Source organism: Achroia grisella, unplaced genomic scaffold (assembly GCF_030625045.1).
Source record: "Achroia grisella isolate CSIRO2021 unplaced genomic scaffold, CSIRO_AGI_Agris_v1 utg660, whole genome shotgun sequence".
NCBI classification, from domain to species: domain Eukaryota; kingdom Metazoa; phylum Arthropoda; class Insecta; order Lepidoptera; family Pyralidae; genus Achroia; species Achroia grisella.
The window spans coordinates 85,267-108,608 of record NW_026712984.1 but is presented as its reverse complement, the minus strand read 5'-3'; the positions used below and the strand labels follow the sequence as shown (position 1 = coordinate 108,608).

The 23,342-nt window shown below is 34.9% G+C and overlaps 1 protein-coding gene and 1 pseudogene across 2 annotated transcripts in view; both read right to left on the bottom strand.

Moving 5' to 3' along the window:
* The window catches only part of LOC131849594 (clavesin-2), a 33,506-nt gene that overhangs the window by 2,339 nt on the left and 7,825 nt on the right, over positions 1-23,342 (bottom strand). The window contains exons 1-4 of one of the 2 annotated variants that reach the window (XM_059199696.1): positions 10,796-10,878; positions 2,236-2,501; positions 1,365-1,586; positions 107-300 (exon numbers count right to left, since the gene is read on the bottom strand). In XM_059199696.1, the coding sequence (XP_059055679.1) occupies positions 107-300; positions 1,365-1,586; positions 2,236-2,491 (672 nt within the window). In that variant the 5' untranslated portion in view covers positions 2,492-2,501; positions 10,796-10,878. Of the gene's footprint in view, positions 1-106; positions 301-1,364; positions 1,587-2,235; positions 2,502-10,795; positions 10,879-23,342 lie in introns of those variants that run through there. The other variant, XM_059199697.1, reaches the window with a different exon arrangement.
* On the bottom strand, positions 12,822-21,966 carry LOC131849648 (uncharacterized; annotated as a pseudogene).

Sequence of the window (23,342 nt, the reverse complement as noted above, 5' to 3'; positions counted from 1 at the left end):
AAGAATGATGAGACTTATAATTTAAATTAATTATGGTCGAATTTCGACCATTGGGTGACCACTAGGACTATATTAAGCGTTGCGTTATTACAAATTGTCAACTTACTTGTATACAATTTAACATGACGCGTACATCACTAAAAGACCATAAGCTGACGTGAGGCATCTGCATTCCGGCTTCATCATTCACGTGTGTGTACCCCAGAAGTTGAGACCTGGGTTCGTCCAGTAACAACTCCACGATCATGGAATGAACGCGCGCCATTACGCAACTGTCGTAGACGTGGGGGTCAAAGCGACCTGTCGAATAATGACATATTAATTACTAATAACAATCCTTAGGTATGTTATATACTAGGTTTGTTGGGTCCTGTCACACCAGGTCACAGGATTTTTAAGTGGATGCTAACGGAATGATGTACTCGCCGGCGTTAACGGTTTACGCTGGCGGGGCACCAGCGGAGAATGAAAAGATGAGCATCAGGCCAGGTCAGTTCAGTTAGCCCATCACTTGGCCCAGTTGGCCTCGATCGGTCAAGTCGTTTCAGAGGAGTATCGTTAGAAAGAGTGCAAATCTGATCTCTAAGATAGATAGCGAGAAGCACGTAGTGCACTTCTCGCTCCGCTCAATAAGAAAGTGATTATTTGTAATAGCTGATGATAAGTGGATACAGAACAACATTATACACGATCAACATCACGGACGGATCTACGGACATCACGTTATCATGTGACACCCGTGCTACTAATTATGTGTTGCCATCCTAGAGGACTAAGATAATATGCTCTTATCCTGTAATTTTACTGCCTAAACAGCACCCTATAACCAAAACAGCTTATAAAGCAAGATGCTTAGCGGATGAAATATAAATAAAAACGCAGCGTTGTTTACGGGAATAGTAAACGAGTTGTCAGTTCATTTGATGGGTCATATAACGGACATCATGCCTTGAGAGAAGGCTTTGTTAGTAATAGCAACTAGTGGCACCATAATAGTAATGTATCATGTTAGTTTGACCTCCACGCAGACCTGCAAAACGTGGTGGATTTCCAGTGAATTTTCCATCTCTCCTTTGGAAAGTTTACACTCTTTCCCGAGGAGATAAAAACCATCGCGCCTAAGAATATCCTTCAATTCTTGTCCCTGACGGGTTTGGGTAGCGAACTTTGAAAAAGGGCGAGCACAATAGATCTTTGTAGGTGGCAGTGCTACAGGTGCTACAAACATCTGACAATAGCCCAAACAACCCAATAAAAAAAAAACTGATCTAACTTCATCCTCACCTTATTATATTCTACACGCCAGAGAATACTATTAAAGCGGATGCACCATACCATAATCATCTATTTAAAAGAATACTCACCCATACAAGACAATACTACACGCCTTCCTTCAGCGTCTCTCTTCGGCAACGGCACCAGATACCCTGCATCGATGACAGCCGCTATTTTCGGGTCTAAAGGATCCAGTTTTTGGAACCAATGTGGATGCATTTGTCTTATGGTTAGATAACGTTCCAGCATCGAGCAAGCTTGGGGAATGGAGTATTTCTTCGTGCGTAGAAACCGCAACAGAAAGGGAGCATCTGGGAAAATATAGTTCATTTTATGTAAAATGGAAATAAACTGATGTCCCACTACGGATAGACTTGTCGAGAACTTATAGTTTACTAGATATACCCGCGGTTTCAATGTATATATCTTATATATAAAATTCTCGTGTCACAGTTTTTTTTTTAAATTTTGTAAGCGTATTCAGTAGGTCTGAGAATTGGCCAACATCTATTTTTCATACCCCTAAATGTTAAGGGTAGTCCCTAATTTTTTATTTTTATTTTAAGGCAAAACAACGTTTGCCGGGACAGCTAGTTTCAATATAAAATATAGCGTATGTGTTATTGTGATGCATAAGCTATATTACTGTAAGGTTTCATCCGTTGAGTAGTTTTTGCGTGATAGAGTAACAAACATCCATACTTACAAACTTTTGCATTTATAATATAATACTATTAGGATAATATATTTGTGTCACGTTACATCTCTCTCAGTGGTTTCAATTTATATTAGCTAGCAACAACCCTTGATATCGGCAGTGCATACTAAAATGTTATTTGTATAATCTCTCGTGATAGGAATATCAAACACCGACGTACTGTCATTACTTATTAATAAAAAAGGCATACACACTATATTAAATGATAAATACCATAGATGTCCGGTTTAATAGAAGGTTACCTGTTCGTGACTTTTTTATCGCCGGGTGTTTCTCTATGAAATGCCTCATCTGCGCAAGGGCGTGTTCTCTTATCGCCGGTTCTTCTCTCAACTCTACTCTTGCTCTCTCCCTTAGCTCAGCTGGCAGCTCTCCTGTCTCCCTCTCTTTAGCTTCTAAAATCTGCAGCCTCTCATCCTTCGTCAGCCGCGGTTCTATATCGGGTTTTGGTTCATGTTCACGTCTACATTCTTCAGGTTGGAGAACCGATGTCGCCATTTTTTTCTACCTGAAAAGATAAATATGTTTTATGTATTACTTAATTAGATTTATAAATGGATATTCCAGATGGGGTATATATAGGAATTGTCAAATGTGAACCAATCCATGCTTGATATGTTCATACACGCTGGCGGGACACCAGTGGAGGATGATACGATTAGCATGAGGACAGGTTAGGTTAGTTAACCCATCGTGGCTCGGTACAATTGAATATAATGTGGCAAAGTAGTTCATGTCGACCAGATTTAAACTCACAACCTTTTTATCCAAATTAAAGTAGTAAACAACCGTAGGTTAGAATTAATTATTAATTGTAGATATTTTTAGTTATAATATCACCACCATAAATAATTAAATATTAACAATTAAATTATTTATGGTATTGTTTGAACATTATTAAGATTTCCCATGTGTATGTATATCAAATACACGGTAGTGTGTGTAATTTTTTTTTATAATTTATTGTATTTTTTCAAAATTAAATGCAAATATTAGCTTTTTATACTCCTTCTCGATAAATACAATACGTGCGCGGAATTTCTCCTTACGGTCGCCCAATTTTCGTAAAACGGGATACAAAATTTTTGCTTCGCGTATTAATATATAGATAAAAAATAACCTTGTAACAATAGTGATCAGTTGATCAGGAATGGCGACATATGGACCCCGTGACTTCGTGACCTTCATATGTCACAGTCGACGGTTACCATATTCAATTATAAGAGCGGCCACATTTTGTTTTTTTTTACAATTACATACAGTATATTAAAAAATCTTCACGCTCAGTATCTGACAGTCGTTGAAATTTCATTCTATAGTACATAATACCTACTGACAGAAAAAAATTGTGCATAACCGCGACCTATTACGCATATGAAACACGCTATTGTGTTCGGTAGAAAGTGAAATTGGCAAATTGCATAAAATAGCCAGACAAAGTCGATTGTTAGGGATGACGAATTACTTTTCTAAACATTTCGTAATATACCTACTTAATTACAGGTTGAGTCCTGACAAATTTTTTTAGGGTTCTTTTAAAGAGTTTTAATATTGAGTTCATTTGAGAAGGTAAATAGCTGTCGTTTCGCCACCGATTCTTTATGGATGATAAAGGAATGTTGCACCCACCTGCGCAGCGTAAACGCTGGCGGGAGACCAGTGGAGAATGATGAGGTCAGGTCAGTTAGCCCATCATGACATATTAACCAAGAATTTATCACGATGGTTTACATGGGGAACGCGTGGAAGTCAACCTGACATGGTACATTGCTAGCAATAAGATCATCTGGCCATATTACTAACAATCTCCTTTCCCCCCTGAAACCTGGCGTTAGCAGGGATTATTGTGCTGACAAAGTACCCTATCAGCTTTGAGAGGAGGGGTTTTATTAGTATTGGTGACCAGGGCTGATCTTACTTGATTTTTAAATTAACACCAGTTAGTTGTCTTTGCTCATTCTATGATATTCCACTGGTACCTCTCCAACGTTTACCTACCGGTAGTACAGGTGGTTGCACCATATCATTATCATCTAGTACCACTGATAACCGGCTCATTACATACATATCTTAAATATATGTACAACTGTACTTAACTGTGCTGTACTATTAATTGTGTAACCATCGCGCAAGTGTAAATAAGTTAATAAAGTTGTATTGCAATACCATAAACTGCATGGCAGCGCGTAAAATCTGTACAAACTAATAAAGCGCCATCTATTCCCTCGGTAAGCAGAGCTTGTGTTATGGGTAGTAGATAACTGATGTAATTACTTAGATTTTTTTTGTAAATTTATACAAAATATACATAGAATACACCCATACAAACAATCATACTCATGACTACAAATGCGAGAATGCGTGCGAGAAATCGAACCCGCGACCATCGGAAGTAAAGCGGTGTGTTAAACCTGTAAACCACCGAGAACCGTGAAAAAATCTGAAAAAAAATCTCAGACTCAAAAAATCTGAATATCATGTTACCGCATAATTAGTATGGCCTTCTGGATCGGTATACCCTAATGAAACCGTGTCGATTAATTTTTGTTTCTATTATATACTAGCTGTACTCGCGACTTCGTCCGCGTGGAATACGACTTTATTTTTCTAAATTATAATGTAGCCTTAGTTACTCCTTATTACATCAGCTTCCTGCCAAAAAAATCCCATCAAAATCGGTCCAGCCATTTCAGAGATTAGCCGGAACAAACAGACAGACAGACGGACAAAATTGTAGAAAATGTTATTTTGTTATATGTACCATATTTATATTCATATGCATGTAGTAAAAACGGTTATTTCAAATATTAAAAACAGACACTCCAATGTTATTTATATGTATAGATTTATAACAGTCATGATAAAATATTTGAGTCCAATAGTTGATGATATAAAAGTAAATGTCGTTAAGGTTAATGATATCAAAAGAACGAATGTTACAATTGGGACCTTCACATTTCAAAATTAGTGAATACTTAGTGAATATACACATACAGTTACAAGAATTAGGCAATTAACAACGTGGCGATGGCTAAACTTGTAGATATATTTTACATTTTTAAAGCTTATACATACAGTATAGTTAATGAAGTATGTCTCTAAATATTTATATATCAATAATATTTTGTAATAGTTTATCGAATGTTTGACAAAACTAGTTTGGAAGTTTGTATGTAATTCACCGATTTCTATTCCACGGCGCAAACTCATGACCTTCAAACTTGACTATGAATGCCAAACTTTCACTCGCTTTCCATCTCGCGCTGTGCTTGATACAGTCATAATACAACAGTTCAGTCAATATAACAATTATATTAACAGTAGGTATAACTACAGATAAGATAATACTACAGAGTATAACTAAGTAGACGTGATGTCTCCATATTCATATTTTAATTAGGTAGGAGATATTATTCGTTGCAGTGGCTAAAAACTAAAATTATTGATAGAATATGAAAATTTTTAATCTATATGTTGTGACTGGAAAATAGTACCCGTACTATTTTAATCGTAATAACAAATAATAGTATAAAAGTGTATTTTTCCCAAAAGGGCTCCCCAAAGGGTAATTTCCCCAAAGGGTACAGCGAAGCAAAAGAAAGTCACAAACAATTAGTCAAAAGTGACATAAAAAATATCTAAAATATAAACTTTATAATAAGAATGGTAGACAAGCTGCCAGCAACATATGTATTGGAGTAAAATCTGATCACCAAGGTATAGTCACCTTAGCAACAAATTATATTTTTTGCTAGTTTCATAGGTATACCTATGGCTTTGATATTTATATATGTAAATACCTATATTATAAGTATAATAAATATCAAAGTTTATAAAGATGATTAGATTGTTTTAATGGTTAGTTTGCTCGAATTATGAATCGGTTGAACGAATTGACGAACGAATTTGAATTATATAATATATTATAATTATATTATATATATGCATGGGTGTATTCTATATACATATTGTAAAATCTCCTTATAACACTGTTCTGCAATCAAATAAATTATTATATAAAATACTTTATTAATTATTATTTTATGATTAAAGGCAAACATTACTATCAGTACAAAATTTTCGAAGAACAAAAAATAATATGTACAACCTCTGTAAAGTTAGTTTAACAAGTATACATTAGTTATTTAATGACGCATCAAAAATTCATAAAAGATGATGAAGTCATTCAAATAAACTATTGAATACTATCCTAGGCTACTTCGGTGAAGATGTAAGTCCAGCTACGGCCAACAGCATCAAAATAGAAAAAAAAACCCGGCAGACATCTTCCTACCCGGTCCGCCGGATTATTTCTAGCCAGGCAACTAACTATATTAACCGCTGAAAATTTTTAATGTTGTCAATTATCCAGATAATCAATTTGGTGACATATCGTTACCATTGCTTATCGCGCATACCCGGCCCGCTTGTGTTTTCAAACCATCCAGAACCTCATTGAAATGTACATACAAAATTTCATTCAAATTGCTCCATCCAAGAGATGGATGGACGTATGAAAGATGATATGGTAAAAAAACGAGTAAATAACGAGATGACTGCGACTGCTGAATGGAAGAGAAAAACATATTACGCCGACCACAAATAAATGGGATAAGGAAGAAGCAGATGATGATGATGCTCAAAAATACGTATAGGTATAGAAGAAGCATATACATTAAAATATATCAAGAACTACACACTTTATAGAACACGTATATATATATGGTATACCTGATTAGGAACTATGACAAGTAACAATAAGGCTATTGGGAGTCCACGGGCGAGCCTGTACATCGGTCAGTGACGTCATAGCTTTGTCACATGACAGCCCGTTTTGTATCTTATGAAATTGAGACAGAGTTCAAAATGAGCTATTCGCCTAACTTTTTACAGCGAGCGTATATGGGCTTGTTTATAAATGCATGTGCTGTAATGCATGATGACACTGTAATGTAGATGGAGGCGCGAAATAGGATATAAGATTTAACTACCTTGTTATAACTTGTCAAGGTTATAGATTTCTCATGTTTAAATTTTTCCGAAGGTTACCTATATATGTACAAAGAATAACAATGTTTATTCTTCTCTAAAGCATTGATAAGATTTGCAGTGCAACCAAGCTATTTGGTCATGTAAATTTAATGAACAAAGCGGAGTACTAGTGCTTGCACTAGGTATCCGATATCCATGATATATAATTTATATGAACAATTTAAAGAGGGATACACCTACTATATATTTTCATTATTCGAGAATTATTAAAAAAAATAAGTCTCGATAGATAATATGTAGTTGGCAGGTAATATATTTTATACTAATTTCTGTTTTGTGTTGACTATGACGTTTCTATCTTTATACATTGTATGTAACAATGTCTATAGGTAAACAATGCATCTATAAAGGTAGAAAAGTCATCGTTTTAAGAAACTTAACTTCATACATAACATTTGGCGACCTCGGTGGTCTAGCGGTCTAGCACACACGCTTTACGTCCGATGGTCGCGGGTTCGATTCCTCGCACGACACAAACATTTGTATTCATGAGTATGATTGTTTGTATCGGTCTGGGTGTTTTCTATGTATATTATGTATGTATTTTTGAAAAAATAAAAATATCTATGTACTTACTTGTATCAGTTATCTAGTACCCGTAACACAAGCTTTAGATAGCTTAACTCGGGTCTAGATGGCGCTGTGTGAATTATCCTGAGATTATTATTATTATTATTAACTTAACTTAGACACAGCTGTCATAGGTAGTTTCAAGGTTATCCCTGCAACCTATTAGCAGCAAATATGGTACTGGTAATTCGCGTTGTTGCAATGTAAGACTTCTCTTCACAAGAATACAACATCCTAAAATAATCAGTATATCTAAAACTGTAGATATTGTTTATCACGCAACTTCCGCGGAAATACCTACATGGGAATTCAAATATTCAGTCATCACTTTCCATACGATAGATTTGAGGTAGGCGTAATATGTTTTTAAAATTGATTGAATGTTTGTTACCAAAATCCTAGATTTTTATGAAATTTTGTGTGCATATCGGGTAGCTTTGAGAATGGGCCGACATCTATTTTTCATACCGTTTAATGACTCACCCCAAATATTTTAATTTTGTCATTTTTTTCTTATGATTTAGCATTGAAGAATACAAACAACGATAAATTTTATCGTTGTCATATTACGTCTTATTATTTAATTAATATATATATTAATTTATAACGATGTTTAACTTAAACATTTATATCAACGTATGCCGCAATTTTTAAATTGCGGCAAATGTTATGCCATATTACCTGGGATTGTAATAAAAATTGTTCAACAACATTGTGAAACATAATTAGATGTTATGTAGGTTCTTAGTACGTTAGGTGAATTGATGTCAACAATAATAACCCACCAAAATACTCATAAAAATATAACTACATAGAAACCTAATAATTTATATCTCAATTTATTGAAATAACAACTTCTTGACCAATTACTAATTTTAATAGTATTGCGTTGATTCTTTTTAAGAAATTTGATATCCCATCAAAAACATAAATGTGAAATGATAGCCGAGTTTAATATTATGATATATACCTTGATTGTTGACTTCTACCACAAAAGAGATGAGATCTAAATGGGTGCCAAGTTCAATGGTCTGTCGTGAAATGTATTTATAACAATATAAAATATCATTTCTTCTTATAACTTAGGATAATATACTGCTATAACTTATTCTCATATACCAATTATTACTTTCGATTGCTAGTTACTATTAATATTAAAATAGGAACCGACAAGTAACATGTTTAGAACTTGCGAAGGCTACAGTATATTTCGTATATGAAAACTAGCCAAGTTAGACCTTAGGCTACAGTATATTATCCTAAGTTATAAGAAGAAATGATATTTTATATTGTTATAAATACATTTCACGACAGACCATTGAACTTGGCACCCATTTAGATCTCATCTCTTTTGTGGTAGAAGTCAACAATCAAGGTATATATCATAATATTAAACTCGGCTATCATTTCACATTTATGTTTTTGATGGGATATCATTACTTTTTGTACATAAATTATACGAGGTACTTATTTATAACTAAATTAATACCAAATTATTTTTGATAAATTACTGTATTTTCGTATATTTACGGGGTATAATTGTCTTTTTTTGTGTTATTTTCTATATTTTCTTGTAACTTTTAAATGTTCAAGTGCATTGCCAATTCAGTATCAGGAATTTTTGGGCAAATCGGGGCGGTATAACGTCCACAGATGGTTGTACTCTACAATAGAGCTCTCGTGACTTGGATCTAAATTGTTAAGACGTACTCCATCTAAGGTTTTAACTCTGGAGAGTCCAACGTAAACCTGTCCTTTATTAAATATAGAGGAGCCTATGTTGAGAAGAGGACTGCTAAAACTAAGGCCTTGTGATTTGTGTATAGTAATAGCATATGTTAAGCAAATACGGAATTGTTCTCTTTCAACTTATACATTATTTAATATCTGAAACTTCGTATTGACACGTTATAGTTCGTAAAGACGATTATGTAACAAATTGACTGTTATCTACTGAATTCTCAAGAAAACAATTTGTTACCAATGAGTTCTCATTCTCGAGTTAACTATACATTCCTACTTATAACTATACTAAAATTGTTATTAATTTTTTGTTTAAACTATTGTCTATACCATACGTATTTACTAAAATAATGTAATAATAATATAACCACAAATATATAAGTATAATTTAAGAAAGCTATGAATTTCGTAGCATAAATCGCAACCTTGTAGGTTAGATATCGAGAAACAAAACATTGAGTTTTATCGCACCACTCCCACACGGCGCCGCCGCGGCGTCCTATACCGAAATGCCTATTATTTAATAATTATTTATAAAAATAATGATTTTACACTATCGATGTACGCTAAATATTGAAACAATAATTAATACCAAATCTCAGTTAATAACATAATAAATACGAAATTCGACTATACTCCTAGTTATAAGTACGAGTATATTTTAGCAACTAGTGTTTACCGCTCAATGCAATATTTGTGTTTGCTAGTTATCGACACTGATGTGAAGGGGTCAACGTAAATTGGTAATGATCGACGTTTTCATACAATATTACTTTCCGTCCAGTACAAGATGAGATTTTTCGCCAGGGATCAATGTCAATTGGTGGCTATCGACGTTTTCATAGAATTTTAGTATTCGTCCAGTATAAGTTGAAATATAATCAATTAAAGTGAAAAATTGTAGTAAAATGATAACAATTTACCAGTTTCAGATTTTTTCCTTTATATTCACCTAATTACCTATCTGCATGCCAAATTTGAACTTCCTAGGTCATCTGGAAGTGGGTTATAATTTTGATCTATAGTTGATCAGTGATAAAAATGACGATTTTTGGACATTAATATCTAAATAACCGTTTGAGATATGTTTATGAAATTTGGAACACATATTTATCTCGCAAGTCTCAATATATAAACCAAATTTGACAGGTTTGTGTGAAAGAGTTTTTGAGTTATGAGGGGGTCAAAAGTGGCTCCAAATGGTTCGTGTAAATATACACACGGTGCTGCAAGCCAGTTTACTTGAAACTCGGCTTGACACGCTGCCGCGTGTCTAGATTCATCAATGCTATAACTTATTTCTAACAATATTAAAGAGAATAAATATCGCATTTTTCTCACAAAACAGCCCTATGAAGGTAAGAAACCACCAAAATTACGTCACTAACACGTAAACGATAGGGTAAAAACACCAATAACTAGCACATAGTCACTTACGCATTTCCAAATTTGAATTTCGGGTGGACGCCGTTGTGGCGGGCACGTCACACAGTACTCAGCGGCCAGTCGGGACTGGCGCGGCCGGTCGATGCACCCGGTCCTCACCGTTAGCTCCCGAAATATTGCGACATAGGCCCTTCGTGATTCAATGACCATACACTCCATAAAGGTGTTTTATGTGAGTTATATGTAAATAAATACGAGTAAGTACAATTATGCGAGTGTTCAGGCCACGAAAAAACCGACTTCGATCATTAATGAATTTTTAAGGGATGTTAATGGAATGGAATAGTCGTTTGCTCTAACGGTATATACTGGCGGGACACCAGTGGAGGATGATAGGATGAATCAGGTCAATTAGTCCGTAGTAGCAAATTCACCAGGAATAAACGTGACGGTTTACAGGGGAACTGCGTGAAGGTCCTGATACCTACCTTGGAATGGACTTATTAATCCACATTACCTACCTCACCCCCCCCCCTCTCCAATCATTAGCAATTCATATATCGACAATATCTAAAACGTTGATTTTGTCAATTATTATTTTTTAACAATATTGTTGCAAAGAAAAAAGAACAAAGAAAGATCTAAGAATCCGTTGTATTCCCGTCAATCTTCCACATCAAATCATCATAATCGATTCAAAGGTTAAGACACTTTCGTTATATTCATTTGGCGATATTAATAAAGAAAACAGGAGGAGAAGGGGTTATTAGTAATGGTTTCTATTACTAACAATGTACCATAACAGAACAGTCTTTACAGCCTCCCCTGGAAACCATTGTAGTTGATTACCGGTGAATTCACACTGGGCAATGAATGGATTTTTACAATGTTCTAACAGACCTTACTTCATGCTCTTTCTCTTCCTCCACTGATGGCCGGCCAGCATATACCGTTAACGTAGACGAGTGAATCACATTCGTATTCATATTGAATATCATACTGCTTGCACATTTTTTTATGTCGATAATAAAGTAGAATAGAATTATGCCTTTACAGTCATCAGTATATCCGAATAAATACAAAAACAATGAGACGTTAACTCAAAAAAAATTGTATCAAACATACGTACTTCCTGATTCGCCATAAAATAAACCGAAAACATACAAAAGCTCAAAAGGAGTTCAAGTAAAAAAGTGTGAAACGGTCTACACACGACCCGAAAATTACACATAAAAAGTTATAAATAAAATCAAGAGCAATAGCGGAACAGCAATAATAGATTTAGAAAAGATTGGCTGCTCGATTTCGCAACATACCAGGCGACAAGTCTTCCTAGACGATAATTGTCCATAACCATTTTCCTACACAAGATGTGATGCAGAAAGTACTTAGTTAACTTTGTACAAAGTGGTATGCTTTGTATAAAGGGTCTGTCTGTCCTATTTTAGTCGTTAAATAGTTTGCTTTATATGATATGCGATCTGACCCGACTTCGCACGGGTGCAATGCTGATACTAAATATACCTACCACATAATGTCCTTATAAACAATATTTATAGCTTTTTTGTTAGTAGACAATACAAACATGTTTTGTTTAAAGGTTACTCTCGAAAGACTATGACAAAAAGACTCAACGCTCAAATCTAAGCCCGCAACATTGAAAGTTTGACCCTGCGATCCCTGCATTTTAAATCTGTAATATCGTCGGAAATGTTCATTTAAATTGCAAATTGTTTAATAAATTCATATGGGCCATATTGATCTATATTAAATAGACAACGTATTTAAGCTACTTAATTGGATAAAAACTCAAAATCGCTTCGTAAATAAACCATTTTTTCCCGTTAAATATAAAAGATAAGAAATGGTTACTATAAGTATCTAATATAAAAAAACGCTTTAGAATTCGTTGCGTAATTTTAAAGATTTAAGCATACATAGGGACGGATAGACAGCGACAGCTACTTTGTTTTATACTATATAGTGATGATGAAGCAGTACGAGATCCGGATGCTATTCTCCGGATCCCCCGGATGAACAAGAATGAAGAAGAACTAGTTCTGTTTATGAATATTATTTAGAGCGTGGATACTGTGGATAGTATCCATCGGGTGCAGCTACCTAGAGCTCTCTTCAAAAACTGCGCCGATATAGCCCCTAATTCTTGGGTCGTGTGTAAACCGTTTACGATCTCGGTCGATGCACCTGGCTGCACCGTTAGTCCCGAATTGCGACAGTCCTGTGGGACATCGAAACTGGACATACCTGTTTGGTATTTCTTGGGATAATAAATTATAGCCGACTGTAATAATTTCACAACATAATAGTAACGTAGTGTAAGATACATACATATGCATTTTGACTGATGATGAGATGTTTATATCAACAGATACACAAACATCCACATTTTACAACACAGTATAATTAAAAAAGAAGAAGCAAATACTATAGATATAATTTTTTTTTGTATTTTCCGCAAGTAAATCATAAACCAATAACTTCGTATTGGTATAAAAATTATCACAGATAATATCACAGTATCACAGATAATATCTTATTAATATTATAAACGCGAAAGTTTGTGAGTATGGATGGATGTTTGTTACTCTTTCACGCAAAAAGTATTTAACAGATTTTGATGTAACTTTACAGTTCAGAATAACATATAGGCTATAAAATTCATTCGGATAAACCGCGGGCACAACTAGTAATATGTGTATAACTATATACGTATAAAAATATACAAAACAACAATGTACTGCTATAATAAAAGCTTGTATTATACAGTACAGTCACTATTTACGTAGAAAGTTGTTATAACGTAAAACACAATAAAAAACTTACAGTCAAATTGAGAGTTTCCTCATTTTTTGAAGTCGGTTGGAAATAAATTAAAAAGTGTAACGGAACCTTTTCAAGAAAGGCGCTCGACGTCACCTTGCTCTTTCTGCAAGTTTTTTATTCGCTTTTTTTCGGGTCACTTCCGTGTAGGTACATAATATACGCTATATATAAATAGATAAGTTTAGGTTTTAGTATTCAGTGTTGGTATATCAGGAATTGCAATTGTTTAATAAGAATAATCTCAGAACAATTCACACAGCGCCATTTAGACTCAAGTTAAGCTAGCTAAAGCTTGTGTTGGGTACTAGATAAGTGATACAAATACATTGACATTTATTTTTTTCGTAATTACATTCATATTATGCATAGAAAACACCCAGACCGATACAAACAATCATACTCATTAATATAAATTTTGGTGCCGTACGAACCCGCGATCTTCGTAAGTAAGGCGGTACACTAAACCGCTGAACCACCGAGGTCGGTGTTTGAAGTATCACTTTTGTTAACAGCAATGGGTTTTCTTGTAACTGTAATGGTAAATTTATCGGCTAACGTCATGGTAAGTGACAAACGTGGACTCCGTCTATATACTTGAACAGCAGCACGGTCATTGTTATCTGATGAGATGACATAATGACCATGGTGTTGATGATGCGTTACGACTCAGACGTCATGCGTCCTACTCTGTAACTTCACTGTAGGTGCTCACCAAGACACAATAAATGTTATCTGTATAGTAACTTTAATCCTTATCCTAACATTATATTATCTATGTCCTTACTAATATTATAAATGCGAAAGTAACTCTGTATGTCTGTCCGTCTCCCTTTCACGCATAAACTACTGAACCAATTTAAATGAAATATGGTACACTGATAGTCTAGACCCTGAGAATGAACATAAATTTCCCCCCTTGTATCACCAACCCCTATTTCTTTATAGCGTTATTAAATTATATGCCAAAACAACGTTTGCCGGGCAGCTATAATTTAAAACGATATAATACAATTGAGCAAAATATAATGAGAAATGTCAAGTAAGTGTAAAGCAGACGAAATTGTGCGGGTCAGCTATATATAATCATGTATCTCAAAGGATAACATATAGTTAGCAGTTAACAATATTTAACTTCAGTAAACAACATTAATCAGGTAATATACAAGCACATTCAATTCTACTAATATATCAAAACATAAAAGGAAAATCTATGTAGAATCTATTTGTCACATACATGTCCTCTTGTTATTGCATACACTATTATGATCCTTATGGAGAGACGATTATAATATAAATAATTTGCATTACGACGATGTTCAAACATCTATGAAAAATGATTTTTAATATTCACTGACACATGAGGTGTTTTTTTTCATATTTGTATTCATTAACTTGAAAAGCAACTAAATACTAAATAATACCACTTTTTTTGTAATCGGTTGAGAATTTAAGCATCGATCAATGTTTCATTATAAGCAGATTCGTCTCCAGGCATGTAGTGAAAGTCTTCGCCGGTAGCCAACAGAGCAGAATGGGGGCGTATGACTCACTGAGTGAGCGCAGTCTACGCTGCTTGAACCATATAACAGCTGTTAAACGCAATAACCGATGGCACTAACTACATAGGTACTGTATTCAGAAAATACTGAATAATCGACAAACCTTGACATACACTTTATTGCACTTTTGTTTGCAGTATTGTTTATATCAAATTGCACATGTTGTTCACACTAACGTTATAAATGCCAAAGTATGTCCAGATATATATATACTAGCTGACCCCGCGAACTCCGTTTCGCCTCAGAATTAAAGGAATTTTGAATTTTAAGTTACGCAATATCTGAACGCCTGTTTGACACTTTGCATGGAAGAATAAAATTGTTGTTTTTACTATTTCTCCATGCAATTTCTTCATAATTTATCAGCGTTTAAACCTTCCCTGGACTCCCACGAATATTTCAAGACTAAAATTAGCCAAATCGGTTCAGCCGTTCTCGAGTTTTAGCGAGACTAACGAACAGCAATTCATTTTTATATATATAGATATAAGATATATTGTCTGGTATATACATATCAACAATTAAACAGCGAAACGGATCTTAATGTTACAGATACGAAAGTAGATTGTATCACGTGTTCGGGCATAGGCTACTTTTTAATGCGAAAAAAGGGCTCTAAGAAGTTGATTCTTCTTCTTCTCATTCGCTACGTTCTTGTCAGAACGGTCGTGGTCCTTATGTAGTGGGATGTGAGGCTAATGTCATCCGCTGCATGACAGGTCGCCTTTTGTCTCTACTGTCTGCCATTCTGGTACACTCGTGGAGTGGACCGCCTATTTCTGCTTTGATTTGGTCGGTCCATCGCATGGGTGATCGTCCACGGGGTCTAGTACCATCAACTCTACCCTAGTAGGAGTTGATTAGGTACACAGATAGTCTAGACCCTGAGAAAGGACTTTTTAATGCGAACACAGGTTACTTTTTCATTCCAAAAAGGGTTGTAAGAAGTGAAACAGGAGATGAAAGGATTTATGGAAGTGTCGTCATTTTTAAAGGTAGAAACTTGAAACTTATTTTTTAGGCAGTTCATTACATATACATATGACATTCAAAGTTAGTAAAAATGTTACCCTTAATATAAATGGGGGATGAATATTTGGATCGAAAATCGACATTTTTGAATTTAGAATAATGAAACTTTTCTTTATTTGGTCAAGGTCACTCCATAACGAAGTCCTGGACACAGCTAGTACTCGTATTATAGTCTACCTGTGACCAACCGGTCTACTCTAGTTCATTCCGATCCAATGACACGAAATGAGCCGTTTTCCATCGTTTTTTTTTATTTTAATTCGAGTAACTTAATATTATTGGCCTATATTATGTATATATATTATTATATTCTTTAATTAGACACTAGTTACTACAGTACATGTATCGTGGTCTACGAACTGATATTTTTACTGCATCATTCTGTGCAGTCTTGGCAGTATACGAAAATAACAACAAACAAAAGAACCAATAACAAAATTGATTGCATTGAAATTGATATTTAAATTAGACTCCAGTGTAGACTTGTAGTTAGACGTCTTACGACAACATTACGGGGGCTCCTAAGTCCAAGCTCCACAGTAAATATACCATTTATATAATTAACTAGCTGTACCCGCGACTTCGTCCGCGTGGAATTTAACTTTATTTTTCTAAAATAAAAGTAGCCTAAGTTACTCATGATGTAATAAGGAACCTACCTGCCAAAAACAGTCCCGGCGAAATCGGTCCAGCCATTTCAGAGATTAGCCGGAACAAACAGACAGACAAACAATAATAGTAAAAAAATGTTATTTTTGTGTATGTACCGTATTTATATGCATATCTATGTGGTAAAAAACGGTTATTTCAATATTACAAACAGACACTCCAATTTTATTTATAGATATCTTGATAAAATTACAATTAGGCACTGCATATTAATGTTTTCATTATTACAATTAATTAATTATTATTAATGTGTTTCTGACGAAAACTATTAATTAAGAAGATATCTAATGTCGGTAATTTCAATCGCAATTAAATATATTTAAGCGTAGTTATTGTAAAATATTCTGAATATATCGATTCTACAATAGATTATGAAAAGGATCGAGTTTCATTTGCGTTGCATGAATAAAATTCGGGTTGTTGTACGATTTAACATGTTCTAGTAAGTATGGTGTAATTTATTTATTTATTTATTTATTTATTTATTTTGTACACATTACATCGATGGTTGTAGACAAGACAATTAACAGCAATCCCTGCACTAAGCTCAGGGCTTGTGTCGCAGGAATCAGAAATCCTTAATTACAAAAACATTAACTTAAAACAGGCTCCAGTTCAACGAGGTACAAAATTAACTAATATTATATCGGTACTTTTTTTTTTTTACAAAGAATAATAATAACTAAAATAAAGGTAAAGTTTGGGTGTAGGCTGGGTAGGTATATGAGCGTGCGTTTGTGCGTGTTGTGTGTGTGTGTGTGTGTGTGTGTGTGTGTGTGTTAAACAGCTTGGTGTTTCATATAGGTAGTGTTAATTATTGGTACTGGTACACGATATACGCGGCGCCGGACGAGACGACTGAAATCAGTGGAGTTGACAACTTCATCATGCATTGATAATGTTGCTTTTAAAATGTATATTTGTCGTACTGTAAGTACTTTGCTCTCTTTAAATAGTTCTTCAGTGGGGAATCTAAAAGGTTTTTGTAACAGAACTTTAATGACTGCGCGTTGAGCTCTTTCAAGTGTAATCAGTTTTGTTTTGGTAGCCCCACCCCATGCTAAAATGCAATAGTACAGTAGTGATTGCGTTAGCGCCTTGTATACCATGACGAGAATTTCATAGTCCACGCAATTCCTTAATGCTTTGTAAATATAAATGGATTGTCGTATTTTGTTAGATATATATGCCATGTGTTTCTCAAACGTCAGCCTTTCATCCAGCAGCACACCCAGATAACGAATAGAAGTTGTATTCTCGATCATTTTACAAGAACACTGACGGTTGCCACCAGAGTTACATGTATGAATAATTAATTGATAGTGGTTTTGATGCGGTTGTCTTATAAAAGGCTAAATATTTAGATTTAGCTACATTAAGGGTAAGCAAATTTCTCTGTAACCATTTAGCCATCGTTCCCATGCCTGTCTCAGCCGCATCAATCAATCTACTCCAAGTCTTCTCCCGAAAAATGACAACTGTATCATCGGCATAACAGAAAATTTCTGCATTCAGTATCGGTAGTTCCAAGATGTCATCCATATAAATACAAAACAATGTAGGTCCAAGAATACTGCCTTGCGGCACGCCTACATCTATTTTACGCAGGTCGCTTGTTGTTGAATCTATTTTCAAACATTGATAGCGATTTGTATATATAGAACCAATCCAAAGACGTATTGGTCTCAAGTTTGCTTAAAAGAATGGGCACGGATACGGTATCGAAAGCCTTGGACAAATCAAGGAAAACGCCCAAACAACAAAGATTGCTATCCAATGACTCCGACACTACACTGACCAGTGATAGTAGGGCATCTTCAGTAGATTTTCCACTCCGGAAACCAAATTGTCTATCAGAAAGTAAGCTGTTTTTATTCAAGAAACTGATAAGACGTTTGTTTACGATTTTCTCCAAAAGTTTAGAAAGTGTACTCAAAAGCGAAATAGGTCTGTAATTGCTAGGGACTGATTTATCACCGTCTTTGTGTATGGGAGAAACAGCAGCAATTTTCCAACATTGGGGAAAAAATTCCAGAGAGGAGACTAAGGTTAAAAATGTGTGTCAAAGGACCAACAACAAACTTTTTGATTTGTTTTAACAGGTATGGAGTATAGCCATCGATACCTGGGGCACTATTGGGTTTGAGAAGATCAATATGCTTAGCTATTTCATACGGATCGGTTGGATGAAGAAAGAATGAGCATCCATCTTTAGGTACTTTTTTTGAATAGATATCTGAAGCCAACGCCGCCTCCGACTTGTTGAGCATGGTTAAAGTTTCATCAGCCAATTTTCTACCGATTTGAGAAAAGTATTCATTACAGTAATTGAGGGAAGAAATAGGGTCTTTTTGGATTTTTGTCAATGCAATTGGAGATACATGAGTAGAAGGCATATTACATATTTTCTTTATTGATGTCCATAATTTCCTGGAGTTGTTTTGATTCTCTCTTAAAATTTTGGTTTCATATTCTGTTTTAAGGCGTTTTTGTAAGTTGAACAAGAAATTGCGGTATCTTTTGTATGTTACTTGGCATATAGGATCATCAGGATTTTTCTTACTCAGCTGGTGGAGTTTATCACGGTTTTTTTGACATTTTATTAGGCCTGAGTAATCCATGGTTTTCGAATGAAATGCCTTCGTTTTATGACAGATATTCGAGTATGTTTATTAATCACGAAATTTAAAGTTTCGTAAAATTGTTTAACGGCATCATTAGGGTCATTCGCCTCGTAAATTGAACCCCAATCAACAGACTGAACGTCGCTAACAATGGCTGGCATATCCATTGTAAATTTAGTCAGATTCGATGTGTTTACACTGTCTTTATTACCAGTCATAGCCAGAAGACACATATCATGGTCTGTTATGCTGTTTCCACAGACTATTCCGACACTGGTTGATTTGTCTCTTACAAAAATATGATCCAAACAAGCATTAGCCCGCGTCGGCTTTGTAATAGCGCAAAGAAGTTGGTGACTGGCTAGCATACATAGATATTCAAGACATTGCTCGCTTGGAGAATCATCGGTTATGTTTATATTAATGTCACCTGCAAGAATTATACATTGACGTTCGCCGATATCCAGTAAAGTGCTATCCAAAAAGGCTATAAAGTTATCTAAGTTTTTGAATGATGGGGATCTGTATATGCCCAGTATTGTGATTTCTCTATTTATAGATATTTGAAGGCAATTACACTCTGTAAAGCACGGTTCTTTCGCTGAGCTACTCCATTTATTTTTAATAAAAGCAACAACCCCACCGCTCTTGTTGACATATTTTTTTGTATAAAACGACACATATCCCGGAATCTGTGGAATATAAGGGTCTTTGCTTAGCCAACACTCAGACATAAGAATTGCATCTGGGAGGATTTCCAACCTATTTAAAGAAACTAAAAATTCATCAAAGTTGCGCTGTATACTTCTTATATTAAGACTTAAGACCAGAAAACTGGTATCTGATGGTAGCACCGCAGTACAGAGCTCTAACTTCTCCAGAGAAAGACATTTTATCGACAGTGTTTTATTAATGTCTTCGTAAAAATCAAGCATTAGAGGTTTTTTTTTTCTTTTTATGGAAGAATCTGAAGATCAGAAATCGAATTATAGACTGTTTGGAGATTGTCTTTGGAGAAGTAAAGCACACGTGAAGGTAGTAGTTATGTTTTGTATGAAATTTTAATGTGTATGTTGTATAGTATGTGGTGAATATTATGTTACAATGTGTAATATTATTGGAAAGTGTTGAGTATAATATATTTTTAACTGTTAATGGAATTAGCATAACATAAAGAAATAAAAATATTATCTTATATTTAGTGAGACCAAGTTTCTCATCCAAATCCTGGTATGAGAAAATTCGGATTGCTTGTTTATTTTCATTTTCTTTGATATAGATGCCTCCGTGCCGCACCCAACAAAAACGAAATTTTTGTTTTTGCGCTCGGGATCTAGCTTCACGAAATAAATCACGATTTGCCCTCGTGAGCCGTTCATTAATGTAAAACTTCTGAGCAGGGCTTGGAGTAATCATCTCAGTAGTAACATTCTTTCTGGATCTAGCTGCTCTCACCAGCTCATCCCTTTTTGGCGGCGCAAAAGTTTTACAACAATAGGACGTGACCTACTGACGACAGAGCTCGGAGACTTAGCGTCTTTGGAACGTTTAGGACCAACTCGACCAACTTCGTCCAGGTCAGCTTCAGTCAGTGAAACTCCGATTTTTTGGGATGCCAGCAATACTATGTGAGGTAGATTTTCCTGATCTTCTTCGGGTATACCAATAATTTCTAGCTCATTTTTGATCAAGTTTTGATCCTGTGCAGTGACAAGTTGTTGGAGTTGGCCAACTGATGTTTTCAGAGCGGCGATTTCCAGGTCTTTATCTTGACAGATCCTTGCGCAATCTATAAGTCGTTCGTCTAGTGTTTTTGACAAAGCAGCTGATTGGGCCTTTATTTCTTGTCGTGCCTCATAAACTTCGTCACGTAATCGGCGAATTTCGGAGAATAATCGGCTACGCTGAAGTCGGTTTGGACGTTAGTCCCTTCTCCCCTGAGTTTGCTCCCTCTAGTTGTATTTACATTCTGACTTATAGAAAAAGTGTCATGAAGTGACATAGCCGACGATGGAGACTTGTGTTATCACTTTTGGGCATGAGGCATAGACATGAAGGACAAAACCACTCATTTTTGTAATTTTGAGTGAATTTATTAAATTGCTCTTCTGTTATATTCAAACAAATTAAGTCATAAAGACAATGGCATTTGTGATAATTTTAATTGTGTGATAAATTTAATTGACAAAAATTATATCTCGATATAGTCTAGTTTATATTTATACAATACTAGCTAACTCTATTTACATAATATGTTTTTAAATTATTGCCTACGTGTTGTGTAAAATTTCATAAAAATACATTGAGTAGATTTTGCGTGAAAGAGTAACCATCCATTATACTCTCAAAGTTTAGCGTTTTTAAAAAGAAGTAAGATATATATATTAATACGTATATATAGATGGGTTAGAGACAGTTTCATACACTGTCGACGTACTAGTAGTACTGATCTTGAACAAATATTTGAAATGTTTATAGATATATTAGAATCCATAGTGGCAGACTGAGAATATTGTTTGAAAAAGTATCAAAATAATTCAATATTTATAAAAAGAACGGTGGAGAAGCTGCCAGCAGCAATTTTCTTGTATTTACGCCGTACATCCCTACTACTATAACATCACCGGCGCCCAGGGGGCGCCTCTCTGATCGATCCCCCGTCCAATTCAAACGGCGATCGATATTACGACGGCCTGAGCTGAGGTTCAAACCCCTAGTGGTGCCCTCAGACTAAAGTCGTATCCGTCAGGCAGGAGCTGGCCTTCAGCCGCTCCATAAGTCCTTCCGCGGGTTTGGAGTGCCATCTGTACTCGCCCCCTAATGTCCGGTTAAGCTGTAAAGGCCAGCTGCGGCCAACAGCATTAGAGTAGTCCGAAAAAAAATAACTATAACATTAGATATATATGCGATAGTTCGTCTGTTTATTTGGTTTGTTAGTTTTTCGCGATTACACGGCATTACATTTTTAATGTAGATGAAGAGGACTGGCATAAACTCTATCTTTTATCACCAAATAAGCAGATAAAGTCACGGGCAACACTAAGCTAACTATAATGTGTGACATGCAATACAGCACACATACAACACACAAACAACACATATGGCTACTACCTACTCTACCTACAGCTACCACGGACTAAACATTAAACTAAAATTTACGAAAGAACCATGCCTACCATGCCAACTGGAATGTTACGTAAATCAACCTGTACGAGTGACCGACAGACCCACTGTGGCCGGTTTAAATAGTATTTTCTACCATTTCGTGTGTGTAGAGCTGTTTTATTTACATTGAATTAATCTGGAATTTAAGATTTAACATTATTAAAGTTGTTACATAGATACACACATAATACATGAATACATAAATTATGTGTGTATTAAATTGTCGAAGACAATGTATGTATTTATGTATATATTGTACATGTGTGCAAAGTTTTGTTTATAAGTTTCATGTATTTTAAACATACATATAATACACTGCTCCATACAAATTTCATACACCTCCGCAGTATACGTAAAGCAAAGACTTTGTACACGTTTCTTAGAAAATTGCGCGGACGGGGACGTATGAAATTTCGGAACTTATACTTTATATAGAAAAAGAGTACGGAATGTTTATATTTTTTTTAATTCTGCATAAAACATACATTCAACCAATAGAAATAAAATATTACACACACTACTAATATTTTACCAATACATAAGAAAACGTGAATCTCAAATAATGTCAATATTGTTAATTGTTAAATCAACTAATCGGGGTTTTAGTCCAAAGAAATTTTGATTTACACCATGACGATTTGATTTTAACCAGTTTTTGCGCAATATATAAATATAAACAAATATTTTAATAATAATATTCAGAAA